The 19332-nt window shown below is 38.5% G+C and overlaps 1 protein-coding gene and 1 non-coding gene across 7 annotated transcripts in view; one reads left to right on the plus strand and one right to left on the minus strand.

Moving 5' to 3' along the window:
* PRCP (prolylcarboxypeptidase) overlaps positions 1 to 19332 on the minus strand; it is a 75256-nt gene that overhangs the window by 2117 nt on the left and 53807 nt on the right. For all 6 annotated transcript variants that reach the window (XM_009246881.4, XM_009246882.4, XM_024254461.3 and 3 more), the window contains 2 exon segments: positions 12756 to 12920; positions 11891 to 12078 (listed from right to left, as the gene is read on the minus strand). In XM_009246881.4, coding sequence (XP_009245156.2) covers positions 11891 to 12078; positions 12756 to 12920 — 353 coding nt within the window.
* LOC112135672 (small nucleolar RNA U13) lies at positions 17400 to 17500 on the plus strand. The gene has a single exon (XR_002916924.1). It is a non-coding gene; the product is annotated as a small nucleolar RNA U13 (small nucleolar RNA).

Genomic DNA, 19332 nt, shown 5'->3' on the forward strand with positions numbered 1-19332 from the left:
TGATTTCACTTCTCTTAGGCATATACTTAGGAATTTCTAGAATATATAGTAACAATCTATTGATTAGCTACCAGACTACTTTCCAAAGGGACTACACCATTTTATATTCCCAGTAGCAACATTTGAGGGTTCCACTTTCTCTACATCTTCAACACTTATTATTATCTGTCTATTTTAGACATCCTAGGCTAGTAAGTATTAAATGGTATTTCACTGTGGTTTTAATTTGCATTTCCCAAGAGACTGATGGTATTTAAACATCTTATGTGCTGATTGGCCATTTTTATATCTTCTTTGGGAAAATGCCTAGTCATATCGTCGTTCATTTTTTAACTAGGATTACATATCTTTTTATTTTTGAGTGAGAGCTCACACTCTCTTAACTTGTGTGTTGCAGAGTAAGAAAAGCATGAGCTTTGGGATCAGACACACTTTGGTTCCAATCTCAGGTCTGCCTCTCATCTACCTAATCTCATGGAAACAGATTCCTTAGGGAAAAAACTGGCACTGAAATACCTGGATCTAAGTACTCAGCCCATTGCAAGCATTAGATCACTTTCCCTTGTATGGCACTCTTGGCATATCTTTACCCACATACCACTTGAAATCACTTATAGAACATTTTTATGTGTGTCCTTATATTTGTTTAATGCAAACTCCGTTTTGCTGGTATTGTTTACAAAGCCTTATCTATTCTAGATACAAGTCCCTTATCAAATATATGACTTGCAAATATTTTCTCCCATTCCGTAGACTATCTTCTAACTTTCTTGATAGTATCATTTGCAGCGCAAGTTTTTCATTTTCATGAAGTCGATTTATCTATTTTTTCTCATTGTTTGTGTTTTTGATATGGTATCCAAGAAACTGGTGTCTAACCCACGGTCATGAAGATTTATTCCTATGTTTTCCTCTATGAGATTTATCATTTTAACTCTTATATTTAAGCCTTTGATCTATTCTGAGTTGATTTTTTTGTTATAGTATAAAATAGGGAGCCAACCTCATTCTTCTGCATGCGGATCTCCAGTTTTCCCAGCATCATTTGTTGAAAAAACTATTCTTTTCTCAATGAATTGTCTTGCCACTTTTGTTGAAAATCAATACGCCATACATATAAGGTTTGACTTCTGGACATTCGATTCTCTTCCACTTGTCTATATGTCTATCCTTATGCCAGTATCACACTGTATTGACTGTAGCTTTGTAATAAGTTTGAAATCAGGAAGTGTGAGTTCTTCAAGTTCGTTCTTCCTTTTCAAGATTGTTTTGGCTATTCTGGGTCCCATATATTCCTATATGAATTTCAGGATCAGCTTGTCAATTTCTATTTTTTTAAAAAAAAGTCCAGCTGGAAATTTGACAGAGAGCACATTGAATCTGTGGATCAACTTGAGGAGTATAGTCATCTTAATAGTATTAATTCTTCTAATAAACAAACATGAGATGTCTTTCCATTTAAAGGAAGCAATTTTTAATGTCTTTGTTTCCAATGTATATATCTTGCACTTCTTTCGTTAAATTTATTCCAAAGCATTTTATTCTTGAAGCTATTTAAATCAAATTTTTCCCTAGTATAACACAGTATGCATAGACTGCATTCGTGTTTACAAAGCCTTTCACATTTTTTCATTGTAACAACCCTATGAAGTAGGTTTAATTACAATTCTTTTATAAAAGAGAAAACTAATGCCCAAAGAGGTTAAAAGACTTGCCAAAATCATTTGACTTGGCAAATCTGAGATTCAAACACAGTTCTAAAAACCCTAGTCCAATGCTTAATTTTACACTATGCCGCATTTCAGCGGAACCATGACTGCTGTTGGAAGTTGACAGCTTACACTCTCTTGTGTGCTGCAAAGTAAGAAAAGCATAAGCTTTGGGATCAGACACACTTTGGTTCCAGTCCCAGGTCTGCCTCTCATCTACCTAATCTCATGGAAACAGATTCCTTAGGAAAAAAACTGTCACTGAAATACCTGGATCTGAGTATTCCACCCATGGCATGTATTAGATCACTTTCCCCTTGAATGGTACCTCTTGGCATATCTATACCCACCACTTGAAATCACTTATAGAACATTTTATGTGTGTCCTGATATTTGTTTAATGCAAACTGCGTTTTGCTGGTATTGTTTACAAAGCCTGAAATAAAAAATCTTCAAGCCCACATTATCAAATACATTAAAATAATTCCCATAATTTGCAAAATCATCAAAAAACTTCTCAGCTATAAGTACAACCTATATACAGATGACTACCAAATAATGTATGTAGCCTGGATTGTTCCTCTAAACTTCAGAACCGAAGTTCAATGGTGTACTTGACATTTTTACATGGAAGTCAAATTAGACACTTGGCAGTTCCTGATGCTCCCCAAATGCCAACCGGCTCCTCCTGCCATCTTCTCCATTCTCTGTCAATGGGAAGTCTATCCTTTTCATTGTTCAGGCCAAAAAGTTTGATGTCAATCTTTAATCTTTTTGGTTTCACTCTTTAATTTTCTCATTGTTTAACACACAATCTGTCAACAAATCCTGTCATCTATATCTTCAAATACATCCATAATCTGACCATTTTGTATTACCTCCACTGTACAACCCTGACCCAAGTCACCATTATCTCTAGCCTGTTACTACAATAGTCTTTTAACTGATCTTCCTGCCTCTACTCTTGTCTCCCTACAATTTAATATCAATAGAGCAGGCAACTTGATCCTGTTAAAACCTGAACCAGATAATGTCATTCCTTTTCTCAAAATGTTCCAAGTTTTCCCATCTGATTCACAGTAAAAACCTAAGTCCTTACTAGAACCAACAAGTTTCTACATGATTCGGGCCCTCTGCTCCCTCCCTGATTTCACCTCCTATTACTCTCTCACTTACTAACTCCACTCCAGCCACACTGACTTTACTCCATGTGAAGAAGAACATGCTGGGGACACTTCTCTTTCAAGTCCTTTGCCTTTGGTTAATCCTTTTACACCACCAACCTCATGGCTAGCTCCTTTACTTCCTCTATATCATTTTTTAAAAGTCACCCCTTGATGAAGTCTTCCCTGGTCACTCTAATAAAAAATTTCAACTGTTTTCCCTCCCTATGACATTTTATAGTCCCCTTCCCTGGTTTACTTTTTTTGCCTTGTCACTTATATCCTTCTAACATATTTATAAGTTCTATCTTGTTTCATTTCCTATCTCTCAAACTAGAACTCCACGAGAGCAGAGATTTTTGTCCATATTGTTTATTTCTACATCTCCAAGTTCCTAGAAGCAGACCTGGCTTACAAAAGGAGGCCCAAAAAATTTACTGAATGAACTTAAAAAGTGTCTAGTTGTCTGTGGCCTCATACTGGATGCCCATCATAGACAGCTATAAATACACGTATGCAAGTTCATAAACGTTGTAAATCACTTCAGTACTTTTTATGAGGGAAAGAAAAGTTGATATAAATGATTAATACAAATATAAAGAGACTGACCTTCAGCTGTGTGTTAATAGTGGAAAGAACAATGAATTAATTCAGTAGACCTACGTTGTACATTTTTACTAGCTGCATGACTTTGGGTAAGTTACTGACCCCTGGGAACCTCAATTCTCACTGGATTATAGAAAAAAAATGTTTTTTAAGAAAGATAATACCCTTCTTTCAGAGAACTACTGTGAGGCCCAAGTCAAATAATATATGTGAAAATAAATAAACTATAAATACTACACAAATGTGTGATGTCATTATAGTTATTACCATACTCTGTAAGCATAATAAGTATTACCACCACCAAGAGGTAAATGAATCATGAAAATGTAAATGTACAAATTATATGAGAAAAAAACATTTAGGTACATTAAGTATATGTGTGTTTGTAATACAATCTAAAATTGCCTGTCCTGGCCAGGCACGGTGGCTCACACCTGTAATCCCAGCACTTTGGGAGGCCGAGGTGGATGGATCACTTGACATAAGGAGTTCAAGACCAGCCTGCCCAATATGGTGAAACCCTGCCTCTACTAAAAATACAACAATTAGCCGGGCGTGGTGGGACATGCATGTAGTCCCAGCTACTTGGGAGGCTGAGGCAGGAGAATGGCTTGAACCCGGGAGGTAGAGGTTGCAGTGAGCCCAGATCATGCCACTGCAATCCAGCCTGGGTGACAGAGCAAGACTCCATCTCAAAAAAAAAACAACAACAACAAAAAAAAACAAAAAAAACCAACTACACTCCAGAAGTGTACTTTTTTGGTTTTATTAAAAACAAAAAGGAACACTCATGTAAAATAGAAGCCTTAGTTTTCAACTACCAGGTAAACTTCTAAAGTAAACTACATAAGGAGTTGGATTCTCTTAAATTAACAAATAGTCTTTATCATTATTCCAAATTGACAAGCCCAACCCAGATAGGAAACTCTCCATTATTTGCAAAACAAAGAAGCTATCCCAACAGCCACATAATAAGCAAACTGCATTTGATTTAAAAGGTCATCTGAAATAGCCTAGTGGCTTAGCAACAGTGTTTGGAGTTGCTGAGAGACCTAAGACGTACATGGACTTGAATTTCTTGGTCCTAGACATGTGAAAGCTAAACCAGTCATTGGAAAATCTACAAAAAAAAAAAAAAAAATACTGGCTTTCATGAGAGGGTCTAGATGCCTGGGTAAAATTCCCCCAACAGGGAGCTTCACTTAGTCACTGGCAACAATTAATTTGCCTGAGAAATGATGTTAAACTAACCAGCTCCTCAGGGACTCGCTTTTGGATTTATACTAAAATAACTGAGAATGACTGTTGGTAAAATAATGTCTACAAGGTGGGAAAGAAAATAAATCTCCCCCCAAAAAACAATTGTGGAATAAAAACAGAATTGCTGTAATAAGACTATTAACAGGTAAACAAATGTTTACCGAGTGCCTACTATATATCAGGCACTGATTGGGCATGGGACTTCACAGTGAACAAAACAGACAAAATCTCTGTTGCTTACTTCCACAATAATTTGTTCCTTGAAATAACCCTGTTAGGTACTCATTATTATTCCTAACTAATATGAATTGGCAACTTGCCCAGGGCCATGCAGCTAATTCAGGGAAGAAGAAAAATGGCATCAAGGTCTACCTGACTTCAAAGCCTTAACTGAAAAATCTCCAATCCAACAATTAAAGATTAAACTTCCCAACCAGAAAAGCAATCACACTTGGATTCATGTGAGGCAGCCTAAGGAAAGAAGCCTGGAAACAAAGATTAAGTTACCTTCCACAGGGCTCCTTGGACACTTTCTTTTTTTTTAATTATACTTTAAGTTCTGAGATACATGTGCAGAATGCACAAGTTTGTTACATAGGTATACACGTGTCATGGTGGTTTGCTGCACCCATCAACCCATCATCTACATTAGGTATTTCTCCTAATGCTATCCCTCCCCAAATCTCACCCCCCGACAGGCCCCGGTGTGTTATGTTCCCCTCTCTGAGTCCATGTGTTCTCATTGTTCAACTCACACTTATGAGTGAGAACATACGGCGTTTGATTTTCTGTTCCTGTGTTAGTTTGCTGAGAATGATGGTTTCCAGCTCATCCCTGGCCATGCAAAGGACATGAACTCATCCTTTTTACGGCTGCATAGTATTCCATGGTGTATATGTGTCACATTTTCTTTATCCAGTCAATCATTGATGGGCATTTGGGTTAGTTCCAAGTCTTTGCTATTGTGAATAGTGCTGCAATAAACATACATGTGCATGTGTCTTTTTAGAATGATTTTTAATCCTTTGAGTATATACCCAGGAATGGGATTGCTGGGTCAAATGGCTCTAGATCCTGGAGGAATTGCCACAGTCTTCCACAATGGTTGAACTAATTTACACTCCCACCAACAGTGTAAAAATGTTCCTATTTCCCCCCACCCTCTCTGGTATCTGTTGTTTCCTGACTTTTTAATAATCGCCATTCTAACTGGCATGAAATGGTATCTCATTGTGGTTTTGAGTTGCATTTCTCTAATGATCAGTGATAATGAGCTTTCTTTCATATGTTTGTTGGCCGCATAAATGTCTTCTTTTGAGAAGTGTCTGTTCATATCCTTTGCCCACTTTCTGATGGGGTTATTTGTTTTTTTCTTGTACATTTGTTTAAGTTCCTTGTAGATTCTAGATATTAGCCCTTTGTTAGATGGACAGATTGCAAAAATTTTCTCCTATTCTGTAGGTTGCCTGTTCACTCTGATGATAATTTATTTTGCTGTGCAGAAGTCTTTAGTTTAATTAGATCCTATTTGTCAATTTTGGCTTTTGTTGCCATTGCTTTTGGTGTTTTAGTCATGAAGTCTTTGCCCACGTCTATGCTTGGACACCTTCTTACTCAGCAACCAGAAATGTTTTATAGCTAGTGGTCATGAAGTACACAGAACAGACACACCTATGGCTGTTCTTTTACTTTGGGAGTGCTCTTTCTTCAGAAAAGTAGGAGAATTTTGAATTTTTTAATTACTTAATTTTTGCATTGTATTTCTCATACCTACCAAACTATAGAAAAAGATTTCTTTGTAAAAGTAGACTTGCCACTGCTAAAAGATAAACCAGCATCTTTACACAGTCTTGCCTTTAAACTTTCACATGCCTCTGAAGCCTTCCTGAGCTGTGTATTTCATTCATCATCCTTATCAACAACAGGCACATTTATTGAGCATTCATTATGTGCCAGTCACTGTAGCAGATGCTAAAGATACAGAGATGATTAAGATGAAGTCCCTGCCAGTGATAAATTCACAATCTCATGGGACAGATAGAAACACAAACAGATAACTACCACATGGAGTGATAAGCGGTATTTACAGGTGCTACTAGAAGTAAGGGGGAGGTGGAAAACTATCCTCCCTTATGGAATATTTCTTGGAGAAGGTATGAATCTTAAGGAAAAAAGGAAAAAGAGGATGAGAAAGGACATTCAGGGATCATTTCATGCCAGTTAGAATGGCGATTATCAAAAAGTCAGGAAACAACAGATACTGGAGAGGGTGTGGGGAAATAGGAACATTTTTACATTGTTGGTGGGAGTGTAAATTAGTTCAACCATTGTGGAAGACAGTGTGGCAATTCCTCCAGGATCTAGAGCCATTTGACCCAGCAATCCCATTCCTGGGTATATACTCCCTTTATGTTCTGTGGCCATATCTGTGGAATAGATATTTGCCAGATCTGGGCCAAGTACTTTAATGGGCTAACTCTTTTAATGCATCACAACAACCTTATGGGGTAAGTGGTATTATTATTCTCACTTCACAAAGGATAAAACTGAGAATCAAAAAAGCTTAAGTAATTTTACTCAAGACAGCTCATTCTACCTTTGTATAGCTCTTCTTGAAAGTCCTTTCTTACACTGAGCTAAAAGTTTCTTACATGGAGCTCTAATTCCTACCCACTGACTTTTCTCACAAAATATGCCCCCTTCTCCAATGATGATGATGACAGTGATGATGATGATGATCATCATCATCACTTTGACAATCTGAGAAAGATAACATAAAAAAGCAAATGGATAACTAATATACTTATAAAAGGACTGGAGGAAACTAGCTGAGGTCCCTTCTTGCCCTTCCACCTCCGGCCATGTAAGGATGCTGCCTTAAGGTGCCATCTTGAAAGCAGAGACTGGGCCGTCACCAGACACCAAATCTGCCAGCATCCTCATCTTGGGCTTCCCAGCCTCCGTAACTGTGAGCAATACATTTGTGCTGTTTATATATTACCCAGTCTCAGGTGTTTTGCTATAGCAGTGCTGGTGGACTAAGACAAACCCAAAGGCTTATATTTAGGTCTTTTTCAACTCTCTCAGTTCTTTCAAGTTTTCCTATTTCAAATACCGTAAATTTGGCACAATTTCTTTAAACATCCTAAGCAGACTTATTTGCTTAAGTGTCACTTTATAAGACTGAGCTGAAGAGTATAGTTTTGAAGAATCCTGTTGAGAACAAGGAATACAACATAAGGAAATTAAACAAAAAGTAGTTTTAAGTTTTCCATTAAAGTGTCTTGCCTTTTATTTGGGGACAGGTATCCTGCTGGGTGGAATACTATGCAGCCATAAAAAGGAATGAGATCATGTCCTTTGTAGGGACATGGATGGAGCTGGAAGCCATTATCCTCAGCAAACTAATGCAGGAACAGAAAACCAAACACTGCATGTTCTCATTTATAAGTGGGAGCTGAACAATGAGAACACATGGATACAGGGAGGGGGAACAACACACACTGGGGCCTGTCAGTGGGTGGAGTGGGGGGAAAGAGAGCATCAAGAAAAACAGCTAAGGCCAGGCGCAGTGGCTCATGCCTGTAATCCCAGCACTTTGGGAGGCTGAAGCAGGTGGATCACCTGAGGTCAGGAGTTTGGGACCAGCCTGGCCAACGTGGTGAAACCCCATCTCTACTAAAAATACAAAAATTAGCCAGGTGAGCTGCAGACCCAGCTACTTGGGAAGCTGAGGCAAGAGAATGGCTTGAATCCAGGAGGTGGAGGTTGCAGTGAGCCAAGATCATGCCATTGCACTCCAGCCTGGGCAACAAGAGCAAAACTCTATCTCAAAAGAAAAAGAAAAATAGCTAATGCGTGCTGGATTTAACATCTAGGTGATGGGTTGATAGGTGCAGCAAACCACCATGGCACACGTTTACCTATGTAACAAACCTGCACATCCTACACATATACCCCAGAATTTAAAAATTAAAATTAAAAATTAAAAAAGAAAATAGAATGAGTCTAATAAGTCAGAGGCCTTTTTTTGCAAAGTGGGCAGTGCCACTAGCCTAAACTCAGAGTCAACTTCCAGGCAAACAGCTCTCCTCATCCCTAAAAGCTTTTGGCTATGTACCAAAGGCCAAATTTGACTCTTATTTAAAAGAATTTGTAGAGCACAGTGGTTGGAGAGGTGCTGGCAGGAGCAGCGATGCTGCCAGGGGCCTGGGGCTGGGCTGTCCGAGTTCCCATGTGCTGAGCCCACTTGAGCCACAGCCATGTCTGGGGATGAGACAGTTTTTGATCCTACTATGAGCAAGAAGAAAAAGAAGAATCCCTTTATGTTAGATGAGGAAGGGGATACACAAACAGAGAAAAACCAGCCCAAGAAGTGGAACCAGAACCAGCTGAGGACAAAGATGTAGAAGCCGATGAAGACGACAGTAGGAAAAAAGACGTTTCTGATGTTCTAGATGACTTGAACTTCTTTAATCAGAAGAAAAAGGAGAAAAAAAAGACATTTGATACTGATAAAGCTGAAGAAGTTGTAAAGGATCTTAAGGTTGAAAGTGATGTTCAAGAACCAGATGAACCAGAGGAGGACCTTGACATTATGCTTGGCAATAAAAAGAAGAACGTCAAGTTCACAGATGAGGATGGAATACTAAAGACACAGCTCTAGCCGGGCGTGGTGGCTCATGCCTGTAATCCCAGCATTTTGGGAGGCCGAGTCAGGTGGATCACGAGGTCAGGAAATTGAGACCATCCTGGCTGACATGGTTGAAACTCCAACTCTACTAAAAATACAAAAAATTAGCAGGGCATGGTGGTGGGAGCCTGTAGTCCCAGCTTCTTGGGAGGCTGAGGCAGGAGAATGGCGTGAACCCGGAAGGCGGAGGTTGCAGTGAGCAGAGATTGTGCTACTGCACTCCAGCCTGGGTGACAGAGTGAGACTCCATCTCAAAAAAAAAAAAAAAAAAAAAAAGACACAGCTCTAGAAGATGAAGACAGCAAAAAAGACGATGCTGTCTCATTCAGTAATCAGATAGGCCCTGCGAGGTAGGTCAGAAAGAGACTGCACATATGAGGAGCTACTGGATCATGTGTTCAACACTATAAGAGGAAAGAATCCAGATATAGTTGCTTGAAAGAAAAGGAAATTCACCATGAAACCTCCACAGGTCATCCAAGTAGGAACCAAGAAAACTCCTTTCATCAACTTTATGGATATCTGTAAACTATTACATCAACAGCCCAAACGTCTCCTTGCATTTTTTTCATTTTTTTTTTGTTTTGTTTTGTTTTTATGGTTTTGGGGGGGGTTTTGTTTGTTTGTTTGTTTTTTGAGACAAGATCTGGCTCTATTGCCCAGGCTAGAGTGTAGTGGTGCAATCTCAGCTCACTATAACCTCCACCTCCTGGGCTCAAGCCGTCCTGCCACCTCAGCCTCCTGAGTAGCTGAGACTGCAGGCACATGCCACCATGCCAACTAATTTTTGTATATTTTGTAGAGATGGGGTTTCATCATGTTGCCCAGAATGGTCTCAAACTCCTGGGCTCAAGCAAGCCGTTTGCCTTGGCCTCCCAAAGTGCTGGGATTACAGGAGTGAGCCACTGCACCCAGCCTCCTTGCATTTTTGTTGGCTGAATTGGGTACAAGTGGTTCTACAGATGGTAATAACCAACTTGTAATCAAAGGAAGATTCCAATAGAAATAGAAAATGTCTTGAGGAGATATATCAAGGAATATGTCATTTAAGTTATGGGGCTCCACCCTTATGAACAGAGTAGTGCCTCATAAAAGGGCTGGAGGAAACTAGCCCTTGATACATCAAGGAATTGTCAAGGTGATGTCACACATGCCAATTAGCAGACACAATCCTGCAGAAGGGTACCCAACTCTATTTCTTACAGTGTGAAAGTTGTCCTTCTCAATGTTCTGTTGCCAGTATCAACACCAGGCTGTCAGGGGCAAATAAGCACAGCTCCATGCCAAAGCTAACCAATTTGCTAATCACTAATTTTGCAAATTGTGTTGTGGAGATTTGGCTGGATAAGTTTGCCATCAGATTGGATCTACCATTGTATTAAAAACAAGATTACAAAGCTGCCAAGTTCTTTGGTGAGTAGTTGGTTGATCTGAAATCCTTGCAAGATGCCAATGCTCAAGCTGGTGATATATCCATTGCCTGCTTTAACAACTGTCAGAGAAATGCGATATGGGGTAAGGAGGTGCCTTTTAAAAATCATTCATAGACTTCTGTAAAATGCAAGATAAAGTTTTAACAGATTTTTTTTTCAAAAAATAAAAACTAAAACAAATAAAAGAACTTCTAAAAGAATGACATTTACAATTTTAAAAATAGCTCTGGTTAACAGGTATGTAGTGGTATCTCCTATTTCTATATAGACTTGGGGAAATTCTTGATTAATTCGTTGCTATTTTAATAGCTGACAACCTAATGTTCAACTTAAAACACAGAAATTTTGAAGGCCCAGTCAGATACACATAGAGTCTGCTCAATTAACTCTAATGTGAACTAGTGGCAACTATGTGACTTCTTAAGGAACAGTGTAATGTAAAAAAACAAACATGGGATTTGTAGTCAGGCCATGATAGAAAGCTGGCTTTATCACTTAGTAACTAAAACAAAGCTGGATGAGCTTTGGCAAGTGATTGAACACAGTGACCTTCAGTTTCCTTCACAGTAAAAAAGGGGCTATAAAAACTACTTCACAGGGTTGTTGTGAGGATTTAACCAGGTAATTTATTTAAAGTGCCTCATTTAGTACTTGGAACAGAATGAAGTGGGCACTTTAAAAGTGTTGAATACTGAAAATTTTTTATTACCATCAACAACAACATAACAATAATAAGACAAATTAAGAACAACAGATGATGCTTTATTTTGTGCTGGAGAGTTTTTTTAATATTTAAAAAATTTCGTTGCTGTTGATTTTTAAGACTTTCATAAAGCACATTGGTAATAGAGCAAAAAATCCTATCTCTTCTCAGCATCCTATCTTTCAAGGCATAGGAAAACATGACAGGTACCACTGTTGTATTCTATATTGTTATATTGTCCAGCATTTCCCTGGTTGTATTTTTTCAGATATTCTACAAATGTTCCACCAACTGAAGTTTCTCTTTGGACAGCAAAAACTCACCTGAAAACAATGTTTGCGTGTGAGCTGATGTTTTTGCCTCCATACATAGTAGTGATCCAGGAGGGCCTTGGTCTCACACCCCACTGTTGAAAACAGTCATCAGAAAGTTCCTTTAAGTTCCATGAGTGAGGTTCAAACATGTCATCGACACCATTAGTACAAAAGGGCATGACTACTTCTGTGCAGGCCTAACAAGCAAACCAAGAGAGAATCCAATTAGAAAAATGAGGCAAAAAGAGGTTAAATAAATTACACAAAGTCATAATGCTGGTAAGTAGTGAAGGCAGGGTTTGAACTCAGGCAAGGCAGCTTCAAAGCCCTGTTCTTTACTTCTGTGCCATATAATCTCTCATTATTCTTAAAAAGACTTGGCCAAGAAGGCACAGAAGTCAGGATTATATCCCTTCATAGCAAACTGCTTGATTTCACATTTATTATCATATTTAACCCTCAAAACAACTCTGGAAGGAAAGTTTATTATTATTAGTCTCATTGTGCAAGATGAAGGACAAATTAGACTCCCTTTCTTTTATATGTCTATAAAATGCTTCCTTATCAAGATCTATTGAAATACTAATCACTTACTTTTTTAGTACACGAGATTTGATCATGTACTATTTATCTTTGTATCTTTGAAACCTAGAGGAGTGCCTGACACATGGTAAGAACTCAATATATATTTGGTGATTATTAAATGAACAAATGAATGAACAAGAAAACTTGTCCATAGTATCACAGCATAAGGTAACAGAGCCCAAAACTGGATCCAGGTTAGGTGACAAAATCTTGTGTACCCTGATTTTTTTTACAGCACAACTATATCAGTGAAAAGTAAGTTCCACTTGGGGAGATTATACATATTTACCTGATAGCTCCAACCCAGTGTTCCCAGACTGCTAGTTGCTGTCTCTGAAATATTCAGGCATTTCACCTGGCCCGAATAATTGTAATATACATTCAGAGCTTGGAAAATATTCTGCAGCAGCAGTGAATCAGATACATTGGGATTTTTCAAATACTGGCACACTACCTGTCATTTTAGAAAGATAAATGGGGAAAGAGTCAGAATATGAACATAAAATGACAGTTTAATAACACAAAGAAGAAATATGATTTTGATCTGATCATAAAATATTCTTAAGCTACTAACTGCAGTGTTTAACAATTTCTCTCTTGGGCTTAATCCCCTTCATAAATGAATAAACCTCTTCAATTACTCCCTAGGCTATAGAAATAAACCGAAGTCATTTGCATGGTATGCAAAGTCCTCTCCATCTACCATCTTAGCTTCCTCTTTGCTGCCTTTGCTCCAGCCTAGGAAAACCATTCCCCACCACACCAGGCTCCTTCTTCCCCTTTGCCCTTGCTCACCCTGAAACACTGTTTTCCAACTCCTCTCCCACTCCACTAATGCCTTTGAATACCAACTCATCTTTTACAACACTCAGCTCAAATATCACCTCCTCTTCAAGGCCATCCTTGCCTATGTTTCCAAGTTGGGAAGAACTAAACCTCTCCCTTCTTGGTGCCTCCATTATACTCTGTACCTATTTTTATCACAGCCTCTGTAATGCTCTACTTCACTCACTTGATTTCAGAATGTCTCCCTCAGTACTTAGCAAGGTATCTGGTAAGTAAGTGTTTGTTGAATGAATTACTATACTTTTATAAAAATGCAAAATTTATAAAATCTCATATGGAAAAACTATACCAAGTTCCAGCATCTGTGGTGTGATAAAAAGCACATGCTGCAACTCCCCAGCTCCCAAATATTCCTATCACTATCCTTTAAAAAATGCCTGGAATCCTAGCTATAAAAATCACACAATATTCAGGGTTAGGAGTAAAGGTGAAGACTGACTAAACAGAGCCAGTGCAAACTTTCTTGGGTACAGAAATATTCTATATCTTAATAGGGTTACATGAAAAATGATATAATTTGTGTATTTCATGGTATCTAGATTTCATCCCTCCACCACCAGAAGAAGAACCATACACAAATATTGAACTCTCGTTAATGATAATAAAGCTGAAGTATTTAAGAGGAAGATGTCAGCAATTTACTTTAAAATTCATTTTAAAATAAGATACATTAAAAGATAGATGAAGTGATGGATAGGTGAATATATATATGACAAATCAAATATAATAAAATATTATTTATTGAATTTAGATGTTAGGTTCATGAGTGTTCACTGTCCAATTATTTTAACTTTTCCATATGTTTAAAATTTTTCATAATAAAATGTTGGAGAAAAATAACAGGCAATGGAATCATAGCTGAATAATACTAACAACAACAACAGCTAGTAATTATTAAGCCCTGGGTTTCCAACCAATACACCATGTATATCTTCAAAGAACCCTATCAGATAGATGATTGTCCATTATTTTACATGAAAAAAAAAAAAACTGATTCTTAGGTTAAGTCATCTTCAAGGTCACTCAGTTAGTAAATAATAGGCCTAGATTTGTTCCCAGCTGTCTCTGGTTATGAAATACACATCTTATCCATTATGACACACAGCTTAGGAAGTGTTTACCTGTAAAACTACAAATAGCCCCAGTGGCAAGGAAAACCCGGTAAGCTTGAACCTCTGTTGACTCTGACATGAATTCAGTAATCTGGTCCTTTCCCATTTCATATGGAAAAGATTATATACATAATAGACTAGTCCTGACAAAAAAGAGACTAGTCCAGAGAAGAAGCCAGGAAAGGAGCCCAGTCACCCCACCTCAGGGAGAGAGATTCTGGGTGGCAGGAATAACAAGGCCTGGGCTGGGGGCATGCTCCCAGTCAGGAAAGGAGGGTATTGAGAAAGGATGCAACCAAACCCAGCCCTTCATCACAGTTCTGCCTGGCACCAGCTGCCAGTGGAAAAAAAAAAGAAAAACTGTAAAAGAGAAAATGAATTTTCAGGAAAATTCAATGCCTCTCCCCAAATATATTCTGCACAACAATATTTCTATGGAATGTTAATTGGTACTTTGTGGAAAAATGTTTCCTAGTCAAATAGTTTTGAGAAACTGTATATTAACAAATGTGAACAGTTTTCCTGACTGGCTGTTATTATTACATAATCTCAGAGGATTTCTCAGAACCTTTAACATGCTCAAATGTAATATGACTTTCCAAAGGAAGATGGAGTGTGCATCATTGCCAAAAGTTTTTAGAACTGCTGAATGTGAGAAAAGTCAGAAATTAAGTTGTTCAAATAATTGGATACACCTTTCAAAAGTAACTGTGAGGTCATAAGAATAAGGAATACCAGGGTTTAGAATGTACATGAAGAGAGAATTGAGCTAAACCGAGAGCTAATTAAAAGTCAAAATAGTGTTTATTTTGGCAACTCTCGATTATTCATGGTAAGTCAAAAAAATACCTAACATTTGCATGGCACTTTTCTCAGAAAACATTCCTAGGAAATATGCCAATAAGAAATAACTCAAGACAATATGGAAATCAAGAAACAATCATAAGATATATTAAACCATCTATTGCCAACAGTTGATCAGCATTCCTTCCTGAACCTGGACACCAACAGCTGATTCAGCTCTTTCAAAATGCAGCACACAACTACAAAGTAGACACACGGAATGCAGAGAAGCGCCTTATGTTCAAGCACAGCATGGTAGATGGGGAAGGGCGACAATGCAAGCTGGGCAGGGGAAGAGGAGGTAGTGATGTGCAGCAACAAGTGGCCCAAAACTCTGGAAAAGAACAGTAGCAAGTGAGTGTGACTCACATGCTGGCATCAGAGCCCCTCTTAGAGCTTAGAACACTGGGCCTCTGTCAGGCAAAGAAAAGGAGTCCCTATGAATAGCCATCTCCACAAATAGCAGTTACTGTCACTTCTTAAAAGACACAAGCATGGCTGGAGACCGGCATTGGCTGACAATACTTGGGTTTCAGCAGCCCCACTTACACAGAGAGAACACCATGGTTAGAGACTTGGCCTCTGTATGATGGGATTCCAAGTCCAGATTAAGGGCACTCCCCAGGCACTGTGCTCTGTGAGGTCAGATCACCCTTGGAGTACTGGATCCAGCTTTGTACACAACTTAAGAAGGGCACTGACCAACATTAGAAAATCCAGAAGAGAGCAATTGGGATGGGGAGCTGAAAAACAGCTGAAGCAACCCTAAAACTGGGTCATTCCCCACCTTTCATCATTACAAATAAGGCTACAATAAATACCCTTGGGGCTAAATCCTATATTCTTAATTGTTTTCTTGAGATAAATTCTTAAATTACGGGCTCAAAAGAGATCAACATGTTTAAGGCCCTTGGTACATCCTGTCAAACTGCCTTATAGAAAGGAAGTGCTGATTTTTAATTCTACTACTATGCTAGATAGAAAGCCTGAAAAATGTCATTTAAAATTTTTTTGCAAAATATTTGCAAATTTACTATGGAAATTTTATTTTAGGTAACTCTAAATTTCCTTTCTAACTCAAAGATTTTGTGAGTCCAAGCATCGTCCTCTAGCATTAAAAAACAATCTCTAATATCTCTTTGCACTTCCTTAACAATTTTGGTAGCAGAGTGAATGAAGTTTCAAAAAAATACTGAAGTCATATTAGCCAGACCTCGGCACTATTCCCATGCTTATTTAAAGACTACAGTAACTCAAGGCCAGGCACAGTGGTTCATGCCTGTAATCCCAGCACTTTGGGAGGCCCAGGCAGTAGGATCGCTTGAGGCCAGGAGTGCAAGACCAGCCTGGGCAATATATCAAGACCTCATCTTTACAAAACATTAAAAAATTAGCCAGGTGTGATGGCACGTGCCTGTAGTCTCAGCTACTCAGGAAGCTGAGGTGGGAGGATTGCTTCAGTCAGGAGTTCTAGGCTCCAGTGCTATGATCACACCACTGCACTCTAGCTTGGGTGACAGAGTGAGACTCCACCTCTTAAAAAAAAAAGACGAGTAGTTTAAAAGGAGATATTCACATACTTTTATCAAATAACTGTAGGATGCATAAAATACATAAACATTAAATTGAACCATATGAAATTCTCACATTTATTAAGTCAAAAACAGTCAAATATCAACAATTTTGTCTCAACCTCATATAATACTTTAGCTTAACCCTGATAATGTGCAGATATTACCCATGTGATAAAAGCAAGCACTTGGCCTGTTGATTGTTTACATAGAGGCTGTGATATAATCAGACAACAAGGAAAGAGTCTTGGCCAACCATCTCTGTCCAAAATACTCAACACCCAGGTATCCCTGAACTTACTTTCTATTTATTTTGTGAGCCCTAGCAAACGGCTTCTTCTAAACAATTTCTACATAAGGGATGTCATTCCTACACATGCTGTAAATGCGCTGAAATGTGAATAGCTGCGACTGAGGTTGCTAGTACAACTACTGAATATTCTTTGAGGGCAGGGCAGGTTCTTTCCTCACAATAACCAAGAGAGTACCACATAATGATCATTCCCATTTCACAGAAGAGAAAACAAGCTCAGAGGTCTGGCTACAGATACACAATTTAAAAACCATGAATGCAGGAAGCATATGATCGGGTTTTCATGCTCACATGTGAAATGGACCGCCCTCAAAACTGGTTATGCTATCAGCACATTACCTGTCTGATGTGGGGGGGCAAAAAAAAAAAGCACTGTGAATATAGGTCTCAACCCAGACATCAACCACAAAGTCTTGGTATAATCATCTGGTTTCCCAATATTACATAATAATAATAGCTATTATTATTTATAACTAGCATCAATTTAGTGCTTTTACTTTATACCAGATGCTATGAAATACTCATAACAACCCTAATAAGCATTACAATTGTTATTATACACATTTTGCAAATGAGGAAACTACAGCACAGAGAGGTTAAGAAACTTGCCCAAAACCACACAGCAAGGAAGTGGCAGAACTGGGATTCAAATACAGACTCTAGTAATCCCAGCTACTCAGGAGGCTTAAGCAGGAGGATCCCTTGAGCCCACGAGTTCAAGGATGCAGTGAGCTATAATCATGCCATTGCACTCCAGCCTGGGTGACAGAATGAGACCTTCTCTCTTAAAAAAATAAATAAATAAAAGAAAGAAAGAAAGAAAGAGGCCGGGCATGGTGGCTCACGCCTGTAATCCCAGCACTTTGGGAGGCTGAGGCGGGTGGATCACCTGAGATCAGGAGTTCGAAACCAGGTTAAGAAACTTGCCCAAAACCACACAGCAAGGAAGTGGCAGAACTGGGATTCAAATACAGACTCTAGTAATCTCAGTTACTCAGGGGGCTTAAGTGGGAGGATCCCTCGAGCTCAGGAGTTCGAGGCTGCAGTGAGGTATAATCATACCATTGCACTCCAGCCTGGGTGACAGAATGAGACCTTCTCTCTTAAAAAAAATAAATAAAAGAAAGAAAGAAAGAGGCCGGGCGTGGTGGCTCATGCCTGTAATCCCAGCACTTTGGGAGGCTGAGGCGGGTGGATCACTTGAGATCAGGAGTTCGAAACCAGCCTGGCCAACATGATGAAACCCCGTCTCTACTAAAAATACAAAAATTAGGCACAGTGGTGGGAGCCTGTGATCCCAGCTACTTGGGAGGCTAAGGCAGGAGAATCGCTTGAACCCGGGAGGCAGAGGGTTACAGTGAGCCGAGATCGTGCCATTGCACTCCAGCCTGGGAGACAGAGCGAGACTCCGTCTCAAAAAAAAAAAAAAAAAAAGAAAGAAAGAAAAGAAAAGAAAAAAACACAAATGCAGACTCTCTGGAGCTTCCAACCACTGTAACTATATTGCGCGTATTCAAATAAAAGCTAAAAGAAAAATAACAACATAGACAATGCTTAAATACACCTGCTGTCTCATGCTTAATTTTCTAAAATAATTTTTCTAATTCTTAGATCATCTTTGTATTTTTCTAGGTTTATTTGTTTTGGCAAAAACTTAGAATGAATTTTGTGGCAATATGAAATCATAAAACCTTAAAAGTATGTAATAGTAAAAAAAAAAAAAAACTATAAAATAGTAGAGTGATACGAGGCATTTCCTAGAATAAAGATGAACACTCAGGAAACAGAAAGAGCATTAGAAAGTCCATTTTACTCATTCCAGTTTTAAAGAGTATAAAAATAGTTGAGAAAATAGAACATTCCTGCAACCTTACTACCAAACTAATCAGATCTGCAACCATATATTTCAGTTCTGCCCTTTAATCCCACATGCAGCAGACAAAGTAAAGATAATGATTTGTTTAAAAGTTTTAAGTGTTCCTACCTATGAGAGTACACATTTAAATAAGAGAAGGAAAAGGGGGTCAAAGAAAATTTTTTAACAGAGGAAGGAAAGAAGATAGGTTGAGGGAAAAAAAAAAGACCAATCTCCTCTCAGAGCATGGTCCATCCACATTAGAGAAAGGATTAAGCAGATATATTCAGCTTTTCTAACAGATTTTCTTTCTCTGAGGCTTCAAT

This window comes from Pongo abelii, chromosome 9, assembly GCF_028885655.2.
Source record: "Pongo abelii isolate AG06213 chromosome 9, NHGRI_mPonAbe1-v2.0_pri, whole genome shotgun sequence".
NCBI classification, from domain to species: domain Eukaryota; kingdom Metazoa; phylum Chordata; class Mammalia; order Primates; family Hominidae; genus Pongo; species Pongo abelii.